General features: G+C 34.9%; 5 protein-coding genes and 1 pseudogene across 7 annotated transcripts; 3 read left to right on the top strand and 3 right to left on the bottom strand.

Moving 5' to 3' along the window:
• The first annotated feature begins 332 nt into the window (after window positions 1–332).
• LOC104787680 (protein PLASTID MOVEMENT IMPAIRED 2) lies at window positions 333–3,068 on the top strand. Of its 2 annotated transcripts, none has more exons than XM_010513284.3 (3): window positions 333–564; window positions 660–797; window positions 1,102–3,068. In XM_010513284.3, exons 2-3 carry the CDS (start codon window positions 684–686, stop codon window positions 2,899–2,901), a joined length of 1,914 nt encoding a protein of 637 aa, XP_010511586.2. In that variant the 5' UTR covers window positions 333–564; window positions 660–683; the 3' UTR covers window positions 2,902–3,068. The 2 variants fall into 2 exon arrangements, with proteins under 2 accessions (XP_010511586.2, XP_010511587.2); XM_010513285.3 differs by having other exon boundaries at window positions 364–564; window positions 663–797.
• Window positions 3,069–3,791: 723 nt separating this feature from the next.
• LOC147944695 (uncharacterized) lies at window positions 3,792–9,375 on the bottom strand (the record flags this gene model as incomplete). The annotated part of the gene is made up of 2 exons (XM_087512692.1): window positions 3,792–4,366; window positions 9,345–9,375. Coding segments are annotated over 2 exons (606 nt in total), but the record flags the coding sequence as incomplete, so codon positions are not given.
• A 56-nt stretch (window positions 9,376–9,431) lies between these two features.
• LOC104787679 (putative inactive leucine-rich repeat receptor-like protein kinase At1g66830) lies at window positions 9,432–12,310 on the top strand. The gene is made up of 2 exons (XM_010513283.3): window positions 9,432–10,966; window positions 11,043–12,310. Exons 1-2 carry the CDS (start codon window positions 9,532–9,534, stop codon window positions 11,648–11,650), a joined length of 2,043 nt encoding a protein of 680 aa, XP_010511585.1. The 5' UTR covers window positions 9,432–9,531; the 3' UTR covers window positions 11,651–12,310.
• LOC104787678 (uncharacterized) lies at window positions 11,840–12,290 on the bottom strand. The gene has a single exon (XM_010513282.3). The coding sequence runs from the start codon at window positions 12,288–12,290 to the stop codon at window positions 11,964–11,966; it is 327 nt and encodes a 108-aa protein (XP_010511584.1). The 3' UTR covers window positions 11,840–11,963.
• Window positions 12,311–14,366: 2,056 nt separating the features above from the next.
• On the top strand, window positions 14,367–16,070 carry LOC104787677 (zinc finger CCCH domain-containing protein 14-like; annotated as a pseudogene). Its single transcript, XR_015557678.1, has 3 exons — window positions 14,367–14,519; window positions 14,625–15,320; window positions 15,419–16,070. The product of XR_015557678.1 is annotated as a zinc finger CCCH domain-containing protein 14-like (transcript).
• Window positions 16,071–18,659: 2,589 nt separating this feature from the next.
• On the bottom strand, window positions 18,660–20,506 carry LOC104787676 (phenylacetaldehyde reductase). Its single transcript, XM_010513281.3, has 5 exons — window positions 20,109–20,506; window positions 19,838–20,007; window positions 19,545–19,724; window positions 19,100–19,449; window positions 18,660–19,010 (listed from the first exon to the last, which is right to left on the bottom strand). The coding sequence occupies exons 1-5, from the start codon at window positions 20,224–20,226 to the stop codon at window positions 18,869–18,871; spliced, it is 960 nt and encodes a 319-aa protein (XP_010511583.1). The 5' UTR covers window positions 20,227–20,506; the 3' UTR covers window positions 18,660–18,868.
• Between the last annotated feature and the right edge of the window lie 864 nt (window positions 20,507–21,370).

Below are 21,370 nucleotides of genomic sequence, written 5' to 3'. Positions count from 1 at the left end.
TTAAATATTTAGATCTATTAAATTTCGATATATATATATATATATATAATGAAACATTAGGCTGCCGCCCCCACAATATATATATATATATATATATATAACAAAATTTGTAACCTTCTTTTTAAAAAATTTGTTACAACTTTCACCATTTTGTTTTGGTGATTTTACGATCATCAATTTATCAATTTATGTCCAAAAAAAAAAAAAAAACTAAATGTATTCTGAAGAAAATTTTGAGAAGTGAGAACAAATGTGTTGTGAACAGTGAACACATCAAAAAAATTGAAAAAAAAAAAGAAATCTATTTGATTATTATTCACATAGGGGCACATGACATATATTTGTGCAACTTGTGGTATCCTTGGCCTCAGACTAAGTACAGAAGAAACAAAATTTCATAAATTCTCTCTAATCTTTCCAGAGAAAACCAAAAAAAAAAAAAATGATAAGGAAAAAACAAGCTCGATGTGAGCCAATCATCATCTTCATCTCCTTCTCTTCTGTGTATTCTCTGCAACACACAACATCAACAACCTTTCTCTTCCTCCAACATCTTACCCACCAGTAAGTTCTCCTTTACTAAACTTATGGGTCACTCTGTTTCTGTCTGTTATTTTTAGTTTCCGAATAAAAAAGATTGAATTGTTTCTATGTTTCAGTAGAAACCTAGGAGAAACGTATCAATGGCTGACAAGAATTTAGGTGGAACTGTATCAGTGAAAGCCGCCATTAATAAGTACGGACAAAGAGCTACTCGAAGCGTCCCTCCTCAGCTTGATTTGCCAGACTCTATTAAGGTGAATCCCAAAGATCAAACCTTTTGAGATATGTCTTTCATATTTTTGCAAATAATGCGTTTAGTTTGTTTAAGTTTTGATTTTTAAAAGCAAACTGATGCATTTAGTTTGCTAAAGTTTTGATTTTTAAAAGCAAATTGATGCGTTTAGTTTGTTAAAGTTTTGATTTTTTAGAGCAATTGATGCATTTGGTTTGCTAAAGTTTTGATTTTTAAAGCAAATGATGCAAGTTTAGTATTACAAGTTGGTTATGACTTATGATGATTCGTGGTTCTTGTTTATGAATTTTTGATTTTGTGAACAGACCTCTTCAGTTGCGGAGGATTTGCATAAGTCAGGGAGAGAACTTGGAATGTATAGAGAGAGTAGAAGAGTTTCCGAGTTTGCAAAGGCGAAAGCAGAAGCGGAACTATTCAAGGCGAAGGAGATAGTAAAGGAGCTTACTTTAAGGATAGAGGAGTCGAATCAAAGGTTAATGTCTCGATTTTTCGATACTGAAGCTGTGATGAAGGAGTCAAGGATAGATGGGAATAATGGTATTATGAGAGAATTAGAGGATGTGAAGCAAGAACTGAGTAAGTTGAACCTTGATATAGCGTATGTTTTGAGAGAGAAAGATGTGGCAGAGAAAGAAGTAATGGAGTTAGGTATCAAAATGGAGGAGAATTTGAAGTTGTTAGAGAGTCTTAAGTTAGAGGTTGATGTTGCTAACGAAGAGCATGTTTTGGTTGAGTTGGCGAAGATAGAGGCATTGAAGGAGTGTAAAGAGGTTGAGGAGCAGAGAGATAGAGAACAGAAGGAAGTGTTTGAGTCATTAGATAAACGGAAGAAGAGAATAAGGGAAATGATGAGAGAGATTGAGAGATCAAAGAACACTGAGAATGAGTTATCAGAGACTTTATCTGATATTGAGATGTTAGAAATGCAGTTAAAGCTTGTCAAGGAGATGGAGAGGAAGGTTCAGAGGAGTGATAGTATGTCGAGATCGAAAAACCGTGGTTTTGAAAGAGGGAAAGATGTTTTGTCGGTTTTGAAAGATATTACAGAAGCAACAGAAGCAAAGAAGGAAGAGCTCGCTTCGATTAACGCGGAGCTCTTTTGTTTGGTCAATACAATGGATACTTTGAGGCAAGAACTTGATCAAGCCAAACAAGAAACAACTCGGTTTGAGAAGATGATACAAAAGGATGATGTAATGATTGAGAGACTCAATTCGAAGCTGCTTATTGCGAAAGATCAGTTAGAAGCAGTATCTGCAGCTGAAGAAAGAATCAGCTCTCTTGCTGACAATTTAACTACTTCATTTGAGAAGCTAAAGAATGATAAAGAAGCTGCAAAGAAAGAGGAGTTTGAGCTTAAAGAAGAAGCAACGGTCATCAAGAGTGAGGTACATAAAACCGAAATAGGAATTGGTGAAAAGGAGAAAGAGTTGCTTTCAAAGTTAGATGAGCTTGAGAAAGCTAAGCACGCAGAGGCTTTAGCTCTCGAGAAGCTTGAGTCTATGGCAGAGAAGACAATGGAAACTCGGGAAATGGTATCTCAGAGAAACTCAACCATCACAATCTCAAGATTTGAGTACGAGTATTTGAGTGGACAAGCTTGTCACGCGAAAGAAACTGCAGAGAAGAAAGTGGAAGCTGCAATGGCGTGGGTTGAAGCACTCAAGGCTAGCACTAACGCGATTTTGTTAAAGACGGAATCTTTAAAAAGAGTGAGTGGGAAAACAATGGTGGAAGAAGAAAGGGCATCATTCAGGATGCAGAGGTCGCTATCGATAAAGAGACTGATCCAAGATGAGATTCAAAAGTTCAAGCAGAACTCAGAAGACTATGGCGTGATCAGGTCTCCTAAACCTATAAGGAAATCGATTCAAAGTTACAAAGAGAACTCAGGAGACAAAGGCTTGATCAACTCTCCTAGACCAGTAAGAAAATCGGTAAGGCTTAGCGGGAAGTTCACACGGGTTCAGGGAGGGAAGTCGAGAAGATACTCATCAGGGAATAGAGGGACTCCAACGTTCTTTGTAATCAAGAAGAAGAAGAAAGTTCCAAACTTGGTTAAATTTTTTAGCAGGAAAAGGCGTAAGTCCTCTTTAGAACAATGAGATGTTTTAGTTATCTTGTTGCCGTAACTGAGTTTTGTTTTGCTTGCATTTTAAGTTTCACATTGTTTGTAATTGTAATGTATAGCTTGTAACCGGTTTATTGTTTTGAATTTTATTGTATTTATGTATACTTAAGTTGTATATGAATAAAGATAGTAATATCACTAGGTAGTAACCCGTGCTATAGCACGGGACAAAATGTTTATTATGACTTGAAATTATTAATACAATTCATTAAATACAGTCCGCAGTGGTGCGGTTTAAAGATAATAGAAAGAAAACCGCTGCCTTCTAACTGCGGACCATTTTTATATACAAATAAACTTGGTCCTTTCAGGCCTGCTGGCAGGCCTGTTTTTGGGACGGTCTAAACCGCTGACGGATTTGACGGCCCTGACCGCAGTCACCATTCAGATCCTAAGATTGACATAGACACCTTTCCGTTCTTATAGTAATTAAATCTGGCCTCTAGCCTCCACTCGAAGGTATCTAATAAATATTTTTTTAAAATTGTAAATTTTTAAGCTTGGAAAATTAGATTAAACCAAATTTATAACGAATATAACGAATGTACCTATTTTACTGAATAATTAATAAAATATAATAGTAGGATTTCAAAGATAAAACGTATGTGTGAATCACATTAAGTAAACGAAACTAAATATGTCTATAAGAATGATAAAAAGTATTTTGTGGATTACATAAAAAAATAAGGATTTATAAATTTATTATAACGTGAAATTAAATAGGAAACCCTGCAAAAAATATATATATATATATATATATATATATATATGATTTAATAATTAAATGGAAGAACAAATAAATTTAATTGAAAAAATGGAAACAAAGTAAAAACAAAGTCTTACGAAGTTATGCATTTTTGTGGATCAAATATTTTGGAAAACCTCTTTGAAGACGACATTCCTTGTTTTCTTTTCGGGTTTTCCTTTTGGGTCAGTAATGAGGATTTTCAATCCTGATTTACTGCTTACACGGGACATGGCTACATATAGCTGGCCATGAGAGAAAACAGGTCTGGGCAAGTATAAACCAACATTTGAGAGAGACTGACCTTGACTTTTGTTGATAGTCATTGCAAAAGCAATGTTAATCGGGAATTGTCTACGTCTCATTTTGAAAGGCAAACGGGAATCTGATGGTATTAATACCATCCTTGGTAAAAGAACAATTTTACCGACTCTCGTACCTGTGATGATTCTTGCTTGTATAACATGATCTGCCATTTGTGTAATCTGTAGTCTTGTTCCATTCATTAGACCTCCATGAGCATCAATATTGCGTAACAACATGACTGGACAACCAATTTTCAAACGAAGAGCATGGTTTGGCATTCCTGAAATCCTAACTGAGTTTAGGAAATCAGGGCTATATGCAGGATTGTCTTTATTCCTTGTATCTTGTGGATCAATACTATCTGAACTTAAGTAAACCCTTTCCTCACCTGTAACAAAATCAACAATAGAAACAAAACTATAAATAATTGAATAGACAAAATCAAGAAGTCTCATATAGTATATAATATATATACAATTTGTTGATTAAACTTTTACTAACCTTCTAAAATGGATATCATGTGGTCGTTTATAGTGTTGACATCATCATTTGTAGGACACAAAATAGCTCTGCTTTGAAAATAGCTCGAATCCTTGGGAGTATGTAACGAATTACCATACACTGCATTAACAATGGATTCAATTGGAGATTACTTCTGTGATAAGCAATTCTTCTGGGATGTCAATATCAACTTTGGTGCTGGTTTATTCTTTTCATCTTCCAACTTAATGCCTTGCTCGAGGATGGTCTTTTTGTTGCATTTCTTACACGCCATATAGACCCAAGAATAATCTCTATCGACTTCAGTTATTGTACAGGTAGTGCGACACATCCCTACCTATAAAGTTTCATAAGAAATTTAATTTTCCTAAATTTATAACAATACAATGAATAATAAAAATGTTTGGCAAAAATATACCTCAAATGCATGAAGGACTTCTTGGATAGTCTTCACAGGGTATTCTTCTAATTCTTCCTTTTTAGGTTTTTCCCAAAACACTTTCTTTTGCAATGAATCCATGATCGTCAATTGCAAGCCATCATTGGAAAGCCTAAGATAAAAGTAGAACATTACTGTATTTGTTGATATACAAAATAACTATATATATATGAAAAATTTGAAGGAAAAAACTCACAGTTTCCTTAGATCTTCAGCTTCAGTAATTTCTGGATTAATTATAACTTGAGAACAGTCCCAATGATTTTGAACACTCCAAACATCTATATGAATGGTCATTCAAACTAATTTATTAAAATATTGATTACATAATGTTAAAATGTAGTATAATGTCAAAGCACTTACCATTGTACTGATTAACTTTAGCAAACCTAATTAAGCAGAAAACAATACCATCGGTAGACTCGTGGCAAGCTTTACTAATTATTTGGGAGCAGGTACCCCAAAGAGTACACAAAACACGTGTATCCCTTTGAAAATTGGAATCTTTAAAAATTGGAAGAAGGCGATTTGCTATATTATAAGATACAAAAATATGAAAAACATATATTTAAATACGTACGCCGAATTTCTCAAGTGGAAGTCAACTTTTGTTGTTGGTTTGTTTGTCGTAGTTATTTCTTTGATTTCACCACTAGGGGTGGGCATTTAAACCGAACCGAACCGAACCAAACCGAACCAACCGAACCCAAACCGACCCAAACCAAACCCAATCCTACACTCCAACCATTCGGTTATGTTTCTTCCCAACCCAAATGGTTCGGTTCGGTTCGGTTTCAAACCGAATCGAACTAATAACCCAATCTGTTTTTTAAATTAATTAATAATACTATTAAAAATATAAATATGTGATCTTACCTACAAACGCTTGCATTTGGTTTCTATTTTACTTTATTTTAAATTTCTAATAAATTAACTAAATATAAATATAGATTTAATTATGGTTAATGTTAGGTATTTAATTTTAATTTTCTAATTTATTTGATTAATTAACTATTATAAAACCATAATCAATTTCATTTTGTTACATTAATTGATTTTTAAACCGAATTAAACCGAACCATACAAAAACCAAACCGAACCGAACCGAACCAAACATAAACCGACCCGAACACAAACCAAACCAAACTAACTTCGGTTGAGTTTGGTTAGAGTTTTACCAAAACCGAATAAACTGAACCGAACCGCACCCAAACCGAACCCGAACTTAAACCGAAATGCCCACCCCTATTCACCACAATCGACAACTTGACCAAAGAAATCTGAGATAAAACATGTTGAATAGATTAGAACAACTAAATAGGTTATATCATTCGTAAATGTAACATAATATACGTACCGAATAAAAAATTTTCATTTTGCTTCCCAGAGAGGACAGCATCATAAGATGCAAATGAAAAAAACATATCATCAGATATATAAACATATCATCAGATATATTTTCAGAAGGGTTAACACTTGTCCTGGATGTGAAGACAATCTTCCACTTCAATTCAGATAGCTTGACTGACCCATAAATAGGAGATAAATTAAAAGTTGAAATTAGGTTCCAATTTCCTTGTTGAAGTTTTCGCTGAAAATTCATGATCTGATCCCTTTTCACCGTAGCTGCTATCTTATCACCCTACAAAATATTATTTTTTTAAAAAAATTATAAGTAGTATAATTATATGCACTATATAAGAAAATAAAGAATGATTACTAACCGCAGAATCTACTAAAAACATTTCAATAGTTTCTCCAACTTTAACGTTGTATTGCCTCCACAGATTCAAAATCCTCACATCTATAAGCCAGTTAGTGCGATAAGGCCTGAGAGACTTTAGAGGAGAAATGGGGAGAGGTGAGGCTAACATTGTAGCTTTTTGTGTGTTTCTTGTGTATTTGTTAACATTTTGACCCTACTATTTATATTAATGTTAAAAAACTGAAATAAACATATAAACGATAATTACGGTGATTTTAAAGATATATTCCAAGATAATTAGGGTGATTTTCAGAAATCTCTCGAGAAATTTGAGATAAGATTTATTCCATTTCAATATTCGGATAATATATTTTGTTATATTTATTCCGAAAATTTTAGAAAAGAAGGATATATATGGATAGTAAAATCTTTTTTTCTTGATAGATTTGGATACGTCTCAAATTTGGTTAGTGAGATTTTGAACTTCCATATATCCCTACTATTTATATTAATGTTAAAAACTGAAAGAAACATATAAACGATAATTACGATGATTTTAAAGATATATCCCAAGATAATTAGGGTGATTTTCAGAAATCTCTCGACTAACAGAGTCCAAGATTTATTCGATAACAATATTCGGATAATATATTTTGTTATATTTATTCCGATAATTTTAGAAAAGAAGGATATATATGGATAGTAAAATCTTTTTTTCTTGATAGATTTGGATACGTCTCAAATTTGGTTAGTGAGATTTTGAACTTCCATATATTTACAACTTAATTTACGGTATATTTGAAAATTAGAATCAATTTAGCATAAATTACCTTCCTTTACATCCACTGGAGTAAAAAAGTACCTGCTAACAATTTGGGATATTAGAATCAACTTAATTTACGGTATAAGATACGAAATATATAAAACAGAACAATTTTGAATTTGCCATATGATCGATCAAAAATAATAAGTATGATAATTTGTGTTTTAAATTGTTCTATAGAAACTTTAAATTTGGGTCTAAGTCTAATTTTGAAAATTGGAACAGGTAAAGTAAATGTTTTTAATATATTTATTCGATCAAAAAATCTAACTCTCATGACTTCAAATAAAACTTATGACTTATTCAATCTCTGAAATCCTTTTCTTAAATAGGTGAGGATATGGGGTACTCTAATGGAAACTGAATATTGAGTTTGTTTCGACCAATTTATTTTCCTTGTTCAGTCAATCAACAACATTGGGTTTGTCCTGTTGATTATATTTCCGGGTTGCTTCTAATTATATGGTTTCGAATTTTATTCCTAATTTATGTTTATGATTATGCTCTGTGATGACTGTCGTAATTTGTATAGGTAGAAAAATATTGATTACATGCACCATGATAGTAAAATACTGACCCACGTTCTAACAATCATTTCATTGATTATGTGTCTTTTGATAGACTATATGATAGTTATCATGCTTTATTGGTTAAGAATAAAGTAAGCTAATTATATAGGTGGTGAGAGTTAGGGTTAAAAGATGATATTCAGACGATAATTACGATGATTTAAAAAAAAAATCACATAAATCTCTCGACTAACAGAGTATATGGTATATTCCATAACCATATTCGGTTACCATAATTTGTTGTATTTATTCCGATAAATAAATTATACCGTATCTGTGATTTGAATATGGGACGTATTGGGTTACCATATTCATAGGGATACCATAATTCTGAAAAAATGGATAATTTTAAGAATGAGTAATTTTACCGTATCAATGTTTTCAACATGGGCCGCATGATCCGTTTGTTGGCTTCGTTAAAAAATAACAAAACAAACGGTTAGGATGATGTTTTCTTTGACGGTGAGGATGAACGCTTAAGATCCAGATAAACTAAAACGGGTCAAGGAAGATTCGCGTCTTTATCCGTTTCCATGGGGTTGGAAATTTCCTTTGTACCCTTCTTTAAAATCGTAAATTTGGTCATAATTGCAATGGCATTGTATTGTAATTTCTTACAACATAAAGGTTTTTTTCAGGCAATGTTTTACGATTAATAGTAGGGATTTGTTTTAGTAATTTGAATGGTTTAAACTAGAACCAAAAATGTCTTAGTAAGTTGGATAATACGTTTTTGGGCGTAATCATCTCTCTCAAATGGGCAAAGTTCAGCTTCCATATTATAGAAGGACCAAATTTGGTATAACCTTTTCGTATAACAGAAAGAAAATAAAAAAACACATGTAGTACTCAAAATGTTTGGCCATGGCATGACTCATGAAATTGACTTTTAAGTAGTGTATTTGTGTTTTTCATGTTTTTTCCGACACATGTTGTTAACTCTTATTCCCCAAACTAGTTGAGACTTGTCTCTTAATTAAGACCCAAAATGAAAAGAGAAACAAACAATTCTAGAAGTAAACTAGAGAGAACAAATCAAGTCGAACCGAAACTTAAATTGACCGGTAAAATAACTTATTCTAGTGGAATATTTGACTTTTGAGGATCAACAAGTAAAAATTGTCAATACATTTCCCCACCACTAAACAACTAGAAACTACCAAAGCTGTTCCTCATTACATTACGTGCCCCCTACTGTTCCAATGATCGCCTCAATCATCGCTAAATCCATTGAGATATAAAATGAAAAATATATATACACATACAAAAATTCAAACATTTATTAATTACAATTTGTTTGATGCATAGAATTTAGATGCAACTTTCTACCAAAAAAAAAAAAAAAAACAAATATCTTCAAAAATTTAGGATTGAAAGGAAGTTATAACTGTTGACTTAAAAAACTAGGCCAGTCCAAGCTATTGCAACACTATTGATTAAAACATGCTACTTCTTGAGAGAGATATTTAATAGCCAAGCTTTATATACTCAATTCAGAATTGATTTCTCTTCTGAAATGGCTCAATCGTTTCTCATTCTCTGTTTCATTCTAACCCATTTTATTGCCATAGCTACTTCTCTAAACGATCAAGGTCTTGCTCTTCTTTCCTTTAAACAATCCTTACAAAACCAGAATAACTCTGTTTTTGCCAATTGGAACTCTTCAGATCCAAACCCTTGTTCTTGGCAAGGTATTACATGTAATGATGATTTAAGAGTTGTCTCGATTCGTCTTCCTAATAAACGTCTTTTGGGTTCTCTTCATCCTTCCATTGGTAGTCTCTTGTCGCTTCGTCACATTAACCTTAGAGACAATGAGTTTCACGGGAAGTTACCTGTTGAGCTCTTTGGACCTAAAGGGATTCAAAGCTTGGTGCTCTCTGGGAATTCGTTTACCGGGTCGGTTCCTGAAGAGGTAGGGATCTTGAAGAGTCTCATGACTTTGGATCTTTCGGACAACTCTTTCTATGGTTCCATTCCTTTGTCGCTTATTCAATGCAAGAGGCTAAAAACACTCGTTCTTAGCAAGAACAGTTTCACTGGAGATCTTCCAACCGCGTTTGGTGCTAACTTGGTTCATCTCCGCACGCTGAATCTTTCTTTCAATCGTTTGACTGGAACGATCCCCAAAGATCTTGGAAGTCTGAGGAATCTGAAAGGTACTCTTGATCTTTCTCATAACTTCTTCTCAGGTATGATTCCAACAAGCCTTGGAGATCTCTCGGAGCTTCTATATGTCGATCTTTCTTACAATAATCTCAGCGGTCCGATACCAAAATCCAACGTTCTTTTGAATGCTGGTCCAAATGCTTTCCAAGGGAACTCTTTCCTCTGTGGATTACCCTTAAAGGTTTCTTGCGCCACAAGAAACACAGGGATAGTTCCTTCTCAGCTATATACAAAAAGAGCCAACCATCATTCTAGACTCTGCATCATCCTTACAGCCATTGCAGGCACAGTAGCCGGAATCGTTTTCATTGCTTCATTATTCATCTACTATCTTCGAAAAGCATCAGCTCCTGCAACCAAAGATGATTCCGAAGAGAAACTGAAGAAGACAAAACCGGAGTTCTTTTGTTTCAAGACTGAGAATTCAGAATCTGAAGCGCTCGATGAGAAGAAAACTCATCAACAGGTTTTCATACCAATGGACCCGGAGATCGAATTTGACCTCGACCAGCTACTGAAAGCCTCGGCTTTTCTTCTAGGGAAGAGCAGGATCGGGCTAGTGTACAAGGTTGTTCTTGAAAACGGGTTAATGTTAGCTGTTAGACGATTGGAAGATAAAGGTTGTTGGCTAAGGCTCAAAGAGTTTCTAGCTGATGTCGAAGCAATGGCGAAACTCAAGCACCCTAATATCTTGAATCTCAAGGCTTGTTGCTGGTCTCCAGAAGAGAAGCTTTTGATCTATGATTACATACCAAATGGTGATCTTGGTTCTGCGATTCAAGGTACATTTAGTGTCGAAATCGCGTAATCCATGACCATACTTTAGATTCAATTCTGATAATTACAGCTTTATAACAGGTAGAGCTGGTAGCGTGTCCTGCAAGCAACTAACTTGGCCGGTCCGGTTAAGAATATTGAGAAGAATCGCCAAAGGATTGACTTACATTCACGATTTCAGTCCCAAAAGATACGTCCATGGACACATAACTTCAAGCAACATACTTCTTGGACCAAATCTTGAACCCAAAATTTCAGGTTTCGGTCTAGGGCGTATTGTCAACCCATCTTCAGAGGTCAGATCAGACCAAATCTCTCCAACGGAGACAAGCTCACCAATCGTGTCTAGAGAATCATATTACCAAGCTCCTGAAGCATCTTCAAGGATGACTAAACCGTCTCAGAAATGGGACGTGTATTCATTCGGTTTAGTGATACTCGAATTGGTAACCGGAAAATCTCCGGTTAATTCAGAGATGGATTTGGTTATGTGGGTTGAATCGGCTAGTGAGAGAAATAAACCGGTTTGGTATGTTCTTGATCCGGTTTTGGCCCGGGATAGAGATTTGGAAGATAGTATGGTTCAAGTGATCAAGATCGGTTTAGCTTGTGTACACAAGAACCCAGACAAAAGACCACTCATGAGAAATATCTACGACAGCTTCGAAAAGCTGGGTTCTACAGTTTAAATAGTAATTTTTTTTTATGTTTTTACGTTATAATTTTGATATTACAGTGAGCTATAAGAAAATTAATAATTTGTCAAATTTTATGTAGTAATCGTACGTATTTTTGTATTTATCATTCATAATTGTGATATTACGGTGAGGGAATAAAAAATGTTAAATTCAAGCAAGTGTTGAACTAATTAAATAAAATAAGACAAAGACAAGAGTACTTTTGATTAAAAATAGACAATTAACAAAAATGTTAATACAAAATTAACATCAATGTTTGTAATAGACACGGACCCGACCCGGGATTATGAACCGGAGCTTGTACTCATAGGTCAAACCTATCTTTAATGTCATCGAAACTATACCCGCCGCCAACACCAAAACCATACCCAAACCCGAACCCGACACCGCAACCTAAACCGAATCCAAGAACCACATTAGAATGGTTAAGACCTTCATTGGCGCCAATCCCGAGCCCACCGGTGAGACCAAAGCCGATTCCAGCGCCGCAGCCAATACCGCCGCCGATTCCTGGACCAGTGGTTGTGTTCTTGATGCTTTCGATTTGTCCACGGAGGAATCTGGTAACCGGAAACTCGGATTTCCCGGTTTTGACTTCTGGTTTACGGCTCCAGAGTTTATTTGATGTCATTGGTTTTGTTGTGATTGGACAAATGACAATCACTGAATTTTGTGGATTTATGGAGTGATGAGAAAATCAGATAAGATTTGGGAAAGAAAACAAAAATTGACAAAGTGTATGATGCATTTGCGTTTCCGTATATATTGGGCTTATTTACATATGTATTGGGCTGAAACCCATTAAGTACTTTTTTTTTCTTTTTGTCGTCACACCCATTATTTATGTATTTACAATCTCAATTCTGGTGTATTTTAAGAAAATGGATTGTTCAATTCATTAAATAAATAAAAGATGTACAGAGTTCATGAAGCCACGATCAAGCTGGAGCTGGATTATGGAGCCATGGAGGCATTTTGCTAGCTATGTTTAGGGGTGCTAAAATGAGTTCAGAACTTCAGATTCATGTGTAAACTTAATGTAACCATATATCCATATTAATAATGATTATAAATTTACATTTGGATTAGCTTTATTCTAAAATAAAATGTCTAAGCAAAGGTTAAAACTGTAAATTCGAAAGGGTTGTTGGGTTAGAAGGAAGGAAACATTTTCTAGTTAGTTAGCTACAACGAAAGATTTTGATTGAAGTATATACACATCGGACGAGGGACCATAGTTAGTTAGTTTAAGTTGTGCTCTTGAAGCAAACTCACACATATATTTCCTTAACTTACTACGGTCGTTAACAACGTGAAACTAAACAAACAATATACAAACTAAAAAAAATTCTAAAATTTGATCATCAATTAATTAACTATTCTTATTCATGATTGGCCCAACCAAACTTAATAAATGGGGTTTCTTTTTTTTTTCTTCAAACACATCAATACATATACTTCCTTATTCTCTAAATTTAAATTACAAGCAAAACTCTCCCTCCTAACAAACATTTTGTTTCCATCCAATTTTTTTTTATAGTTGCTCATTGAATATACTAATAATGTTTTTAACTAGTTTCCTCATAGTTTGAACGTAAATCGGAACCTCGTCTATCGATATTTTGTCCTTCGATTTACTATAAAATTCCAAGCCGAAACTCGTATATGTACATCCATGAACTTAAAATAGTCTCCTTTCAAGCAAATTGAATGGGAGAAAGAGCTCTAAACTTTCTTTAAAATCGATAATTCATCCATGTTATTAACTAAATATGATCGAAGAGTGGATTAACAATAAGTTATGGTGAATATTTGTCACAATCTTACGTTAAAAAGAATATGATACACCAAAATAAATATAATTACTATTTTCTCACTAGATGTATAAGGGCATCCGCAATGGGAGAACACTTTAGGATGTTCTTAGAGTAAAAATATTATGAAAATAATCTAAGATCAGTAGTTAAGATCTTTTATTAAAAAGTTAATTATTGGGAGAACATGTTTAAGATCATAAGATTTAATAGTATAATATTCTTAAATATATTACATTTATAAAAACTGTAAAAATAACATTTAAATTGCAAACTTATAAAACTTGTACTAAAATTCAAAATACAATACCAAATTTTTATGAAACAAAAAATCATTAAAGATTAAAAAAACAAACAAACATATTACTTAATTAAAACAATTTATTTAATTAATACATAGTTTAAATCAAATCCTCTTTTAATTTGTGAAAAATTGTTTGCAAAAAATTGTATCCAATCACAGCTTGCCACGTCAGCTTAGAACTGAGCCTAGATCAGTTCTACATCAAGAACTAGAAAACATGTTCTTATGCCACTATTCATTATATTTATGATTTTAATGGGATAAGAACACACCAAGTGTTCTCCAATTGCGGATGGCCTAAGGTGTAAACTAAAACACTAGTCTTTTTTGGTAAAGAACTAAAACACTAGTTTTGTTGTTGAAGTTATCTAAAAAAACAAAAGCAAATATATATTATTCTGTTAGACATCTCTAACGGTTCTGAAGTTGGCGCGAAAAAAGTGAAGTGGGTAGAGGTAGAATACTCCTCTGTACTTTACTTAACCATGAGGAAGCAATTCACCAACCAATTAAACACAATCACATCCTTAGATCATCTCATCATACGGTCTAATATATGTAATGTAACAATCTTCCTGTAGTCTCTCCCGTATACGATCTTTATCTCTTCCTTCTTCCTCACCTCTCTCGTCCTTCTCTGTTTTCACAGTTTATATATATATATATACAGAGAGCATTGTTCACATCTCTTCCTTCACCGCCCTTTCTCTCTTCGCTTCTCTAAAGCTCAACCCTAGTTCTGGTACTCTCTCTCTCTCTCTCTCTCTCTCTCCTCCGAGTTTGATTTTTTTAGATCTAATCGGATTCAATTTTGTGAATTCACACATTTTTGTGTTATCTTCTTCAGGAAGCTTTCGAAGAATAGAGAGAGAGAAAATGGAGAAACTCGCGGCGACTAATGTAACAGATCTAGCATGTGTAACGGCGCTAAACTCAAACTCACCGCCGCCTCCGTTATCGCCGATCTCTGAGAAAAGCTTCAGCAACAAACATCAAGAAGAGTTCGCCGCAAGCTTCGCTTCCTTATACAACTCGATATTCTCGCCGGATTCTCAGTTTCCGACTTCGTTATCGCTCTCTCCGTCTCCTCCGTCGTCGTCTTCTCCACCGGCTCGCGACGATACAACTACAGAGCATCGTCTGTCAAGCGCGACTCATCCTCGAGTACGATGAACTCAACGAGCATTACGAGCTTTGTATCAACCGCCTTCAGTCTCTGTTGATGGAACTCGACTCTCTCCGTCGCGAAAATGATGCTCTCCGTTTTGAAAACTCAGATCTGCTCAAACTTATTCATCTCTCGACTTCGTCCTCTTCCTCCTCCTCCGTCTCTTCGCCGCCGCCGATTCATAACCGTCAGTTCCGTCATCAGATCTCCGATTTCGCTCCGATTCATAAGCATCATTCTCGTTCCGCGAAGAGAAACTCGTTGCCTAAGAGCATCTCCGTCAGATCTCCAGGTTATCTCAAGATCAACCAAGGAAGAAGCCATGGATTTGGAGCTACGGATCGTCAAACGAGTCAACTCAGCAACACCGACTCGGTAATTTAATTTCTCACTTGATTTATTTAATTATTATTTTCCGAATTTAATTTTTTTTAATAATAATGACGTCATAAATATCTCTCTGTGAATTGAAGGTCTCATCTCAAAAGGTGTGTGTAGCAACAAAAGAGAGAGAAGCTTTAGAGCTTGAGGTGTATCGTCAAGGGATGACGAAGACGGAGCTTTGTAACAAATGGCAAGAGACTGGAGCTTGTCCTTACGGCGATAACTGCCAATTCGCTCACGGAATCGACGAGCTCCGTCCTGTGATTAGGCATCCGCGCTACAAAACTGAGGTCTGTAGAATGATTGTTACGGGAGCTGCGTGTCCGTACGGTCATCGTTGCCATTTCCGTCACTCGCTTACTGAGCAAGAGAGGATGATGATGATGCTCACTCGCTGATCTATTGAGGAAGGAAGAAGAAGGTCACTAAAGGAAAGGGTAATAATTAGCGGTTGATTGTGTACAGAATTGATATAAATATGGTAACTTTTTCTGGGTAATTGAATGGGGGAAGAAACATATTTGCATAGGAATAAAGAAGATAAAATGTTCTAGGGAAATTATAATTAGGTGTGGATATGAAAGGGAAAGGAGAATTGAAGAAATGTGTGATTCTCACTTTTCGACTTTGGGATGTTGATTCTTTTGGATATGTTGTTTGTATTTCTCTCGGATTAAGCAGGAGAAGGATTTTAGATACAACAAAGATATTGAATTTGTATTGATGAAAGTTTTTTTTTAACTTTGTGCATAACTCATCTATGCAACTTACTCATTCAATGTTTCTATCTTCTGTTTGATTTGGTTTGGGAGTTTACAGTTCTTGACATGTCATAGTATGAGCCATAGTGCAAAATTACAGATCATAAACTACATATGTTGGTATAGTTATGTTCTTTCTAAACATGGTAATACATTCATGGGAAAGGATTGACTTGGTTTGTTGTGAATATATGAGTTTTGTTCTTTGGTTGTGTATTTATATGTCTGAAGAGTAGTCTCTAGAAACCACCATTCAAGTTCCTGCAGTACGCTGACAATCATAGTCTAATCTAAATCATAGAATTTCTTTGTTGATCTGGAACTATGTGTTTTATGTGTCGAGTTGTTCTGTTATCTGCAAGAGGATAACGGTGTCCCTGCAGAAAAGTACTTCTTGACGATTTTGTGATTAAAAGTTGTCACTAGTTAGTTCCTGCCGTATGCTGAATAACTTACTCTATTTCATAGTATGTGTTAGTTGTTCTAAAACTACTTCTTTTGCTAAAATGGTTTCAAATTACAAGGTCAATGGTTTATGTAGAATGTGATTGGGATATTTACTAGCTGGAAGATACATTGTGAATCTTTAAGAGTAAGAAGATCAAGTTGGGTTAAATTTGGCTTTTATATGGAGGATGCTTTGTCTATTGGTTGAGTTTGGTGACTACAGTGGTACTATCTGGTAACTTTACCAGGATATATGGTATATTGCTTTTTACTATAGTAGGCTGTGTCTGATATCAGTATGCTAGTTTGATATGCTAAATTATAGGTGCTGTGCCTTAAAAGAGGTTATTGAAGGTCAAATACATCCAACTTGTCCATTTTTTGTTTAAGAAAGAGTGTTGCCTTAGAGAAGGATCACGTTGCATTGCACCACTGCCTCAAATTGAAACAGTCTGTGGTTTAGTATTGACTTTCCCCCCCCCCCCCCCCCCCCCCCCCCTTAGGTTCGAACAAACGGTAATACAAAGAAAAGAAGAATCTTGTGTTCATTTTGCGGCTCTAGCTCTAGTGAATGGTCCAAACAACTGTATTTAGCCTAAATGAGTAGCTTTTGTTCAGCATGTTATACCTATATGCATTGGCGATATGCCCTTTTCTAATCTGGTCCTCTGAACTTACCATGTTTATTTAGACTGTGCCTAGGATCTTACCATTTATAGAAGTTGGAGCTATAATAATGATGAATCATAAACTTAGCCGTTTGTGGGATGGCTAATCCTACATTATTACATCTAGAAGATCTTACTAAATGTTACCACTGCACGCTCCATTATGCAGCGTAGAATCATTGATTTCATGTTATAGTATACACTTTTAGTTATGATTTCTTGTCTGAAATGTGTGAATTTCATGAGTTATAGCTTTGTTTTAAACTTAGCATGAGGTTACTGGAAACGTTATGTTCATGGATGCCTCCCCGAAATGATAATAATTTCTTAACATAGTCCTGCATGTCATGCCTGAGTTCAACCTCTATGGGTTTCCTTATTGATATGTTGATGTGATAGAAATCCCACATTGGATAGGAAGGGAACAAACAGAAGCCTTATAAGACCTAGAGGCAACCTCACTCATAAGCTAGCTTTTGTAGTGAGTCTTACCCGGGGGTCTTTGTGGGGTTATTTGGCGGCTGGACTAGCCCTGACAAGTGAAGCGGTACCTTATTGTCCAACTTTCAAGGGAGGTAAATGGATCCATTCAGTCCTTCTTCTCTGTATGCTTGAGTCTTGAAGTATAATCATTCCTCACATCTTCAAATTGTTGGTGAGATGCTATCTTGTCTCAAAAACAGGATTCCGTTTTGTGTCACCAAATGAACGAGATAACAAATTTACCTACTGACTAGTTTTGTAGTTGTTTATCAGACCAGGATTCCTCAAGTATTTCCCACTTGTTGATAAGTGATTTCTATGATATGGTTTTGGTCAATCACAGGATTCAGAAGTCAAGTTGATTTCTCTCGGGCACTAGGAAAAAAAAAAGTATTTGAAATCAGATCTTGAAGTACGGTACGAAAATTTAACACAATTGTTTCCTCATCTTTCTACCTTCCTGTAGTTTTCTGTTTGGCTTTTTTGAGTTCTGAAATTAAAATCATTTCTGATTGCACTGCACCATGGTATTGATTATCCATCGAAATTGGTGAAGTTGTTGGTTTTGCAAGTTGTTTACGAGATCGTTTATTTGTTGTTGGTAACATTAAAGAACTAAATAGCAGGTACTGCATTAATAAGATTTCTAGATGGATGATATTAATTTCAATCACTCCTCATGTGTTTGTAAAAGCTTGTGAGTTCTTCTGGAGTCTTCATGCACAGACCAAGTCTTGCCCATCTGTGAAGGTTTCACAAGCTTTTGCAAACACAGCAGGAGGCTTTTTGATATTTTAAACTTCATAATTTTCATATTGACATGGTACCCTCTGGGAATCCACTGCGTCTTGTCCTCTCTCAGTTATCTTACTTTTGATGTTACCCGATGAAATCACTTTGAGAATGCAGTACTTGTGTCGGATGACATTTTAAGGTGAGTTGCTCTGTTAAGAGTCTGGAAGAGACTGTTGAGGCTAGGCCTGTGCATCTCAATGTTTTGACATAGCTAGACATAATTTTTTTTTTTTTTGTTTTTTAAATCTTAAATTAACAATTTTATTTAACTTAAATAAAAATTTCATTACATTGCAGAAGCTATGACATCATATTTATTATTTCTCCATAAGAGTTAAATTATCAAATCACAAGAAAAATAAAGACAAGGACTCCTTCTCAAGGATCATATAAGAAGAGACATCTCCTTAAGGCTAACAATAGTGTCCTGGAGACTTTCTTTAATAGGAGTGAACTCAATTCCCAAACTCTTCAATTTATCGACACACACTTTGTATGCGAAATCACTCAGCTCATTCTCTCCATCCCTACAATAAAGTGTTGTTGATTAGCTTATGGATTCAATCAATATATTAAGCGTATAAATAAAAAGATGAAGGTATAAAAGCTAACTTACTTATCAACACGACACAATTCAGGAAACAATTCATGCAAAAGCTTATGAATGTCTTTCATTGATACATCTGGATCAACAATGATGTATCTGCCACTAGCAGAAGGGACCTCGAACGCTTTGATATGAGCAAGAGAGACATCTCTCACGTCCACGAACCTGTAGTAACAACTATAAACAGGGATTTTACCATTCATCAGATCCACAATCACCTTTATAGAGTAATTCAGAGTTGGCTGCATAACCGGTCCGATCACGTTTCCTGGATTCATTACAACCAAATCGATCCCATTTTCTTTAGCGAACCGACACCCTGTTTCCTCGGCTAATATTTTCGAATATGCATACCATTCCTGGAAAGTTGAAAACAAATAAAAAAAAGTAAGAAACAGAGTGAATTCTCATGAACTGGCTGATTATGTCATCACAAAGCACATGATTCAAGGACCTTCATCTGGTAGCAAAGACTTGCATCGTTGAAGACGGTTTCGTCCACCAGGACGTTTGGGTCAGGAGAACCAGTACTAGCTGTGGACGACGTTAAGATGACCCTCTTCACAGAAGAAGATTTTGCGCACGTTTTCAAAACGTTCAAAGTACCATTAACGGCCGGATCGATCAGCTCAGTCTGAAAAAAACTCCAACCGACAAAACTTATAAATATTATGAAACTATAGATTTTAATTTTGAAAAAAAAAAAAATATATATATATATATAGTGTTTGAAGTCACTAAACGAGCCTGAGGATCTGTAACGTTGAATAAAACCGGAGAAGCAGTATGGAATACACCGTCGCATCCTTCTATAGCTTCATCGAAAGAACCTTCTTCCATAAGATCTGCTTTGAACAGTTTTAGTCTTTCACTTGCACCATCAAGTTGAAGAAGATGCTTTGTTTTCTTTGTATCCACTAGAGAAAATAAATAAAAATATGTCAGTTCTTAAATTGCTTACTCCAAACTCGCTTAGGAAGCTAAAGGAGAAGAAAGGAGAGATGAAGAAGACACAAACATGGGTTTCGAACGGTAGCCCTGACGGTGTAGCGACGGAGGAGCAAAAGCTTAACAATCCAAGAAGCTATGTACCCGGCAGCTCCGGTGACACAAACCACCTTTCCCTCGCCGTTCATCTCTCTCGCTTTTATTATATTTGGTGGTTGGGTCAAGTTATGGTATTGAGCGACGACTATACTAATCAGCTTTATAAGATTTAACTTGTGTGACAATATGTAAAAAAACTAACGGTGGTTAAACAAAAAAAAATATAAGTACAGTTTTCAACGTATAAATTGTTATATACTTCTTCATCATTAATGATAAATCTCAATAATGGAGTGATGGGAAACTATTATTGAAATTTGAAGTCTTCGGAAACTCTCGAGCAAATACAAGTATTACGAGATTTAGTTTATCAAATAAAAATTCATTGAAACAACAATACAACTCACACACGTCAGTATTTTTTTTAATTAAAAAAACTGTACATGCTTGTCACGAGGTGTTAATAAATTGGTCTGAAGAAGATTGCGATTTTATTTTTTCTTCATAATTATTTGTTTACTCTACTCAACTAATCTGACAGATAAGTTTTTAACTTGTTCAACTAGTTCACAATAATATATACTTTGTTATTTTATTCAACGAATATCTTGATCAATAATGATCTAGATTTGTGTGTCACTCTTTAATCAAACGGATCCAATATATAATAGTTTTTTTTTTTCAGTAAATGAAAACAAAAAATGACTTCTAACACACTTCACTTCACACTTCACATATTCATTTGTGTTACTACCTTCATTCAAAGTTTCAAACCCAACCGTACACGTTCATACTACCATATAGTTTGTTCCAAGGACATTTTCATCCGTAAATCGTTTTGTAACTCCTCAGTGAAAATTCTATATGATTTCCCAATTTTAATCTGTTCTTGTGGGTGAAGAAATATTCAACATAAAAATAGACCATCGTTTACTCATCTTAAAGCGTGAATACGCATCAAACACAAAGAGACGTAATAAAGTCAACTTCAAAGTTCACGTATATGTATCATCATTAAGATCATATATATTACGTTCATCATCCATTGCACGTCTGCAGTGACGTCGAGGTTGGATGATCTCCTCCTCATCATCCCGAAAACATGAAATTAATGAATTACTGATCGTCATTGTGAAACGAAAAAAGAAAATATACTATTTCGTAAAAACTATATACTATTTACATAAACATTTAACAAAGTCATCTGAATATAACAAAGTATATGCAAGAAAT

This window comes from Camelina sativa, chromosome 5, assembly GCF_030686135.1.
Source record: "Camelina sativa cultivar CO46 ecotype springtype chromosome 5, ASM3068613v1".
Taxonomy (NCBI): domain Eukaryota; kingdom Viridiplantae; phylum Streptophyta; class Magnoliopsida; order Brassicales; family Brassicaceae; genus Camelina; species Camelina sativa.
Note: the sequence above shows the minus strand (reverse complement) of the source record. Positions and strands in the feature narration are given on the sequence as shown.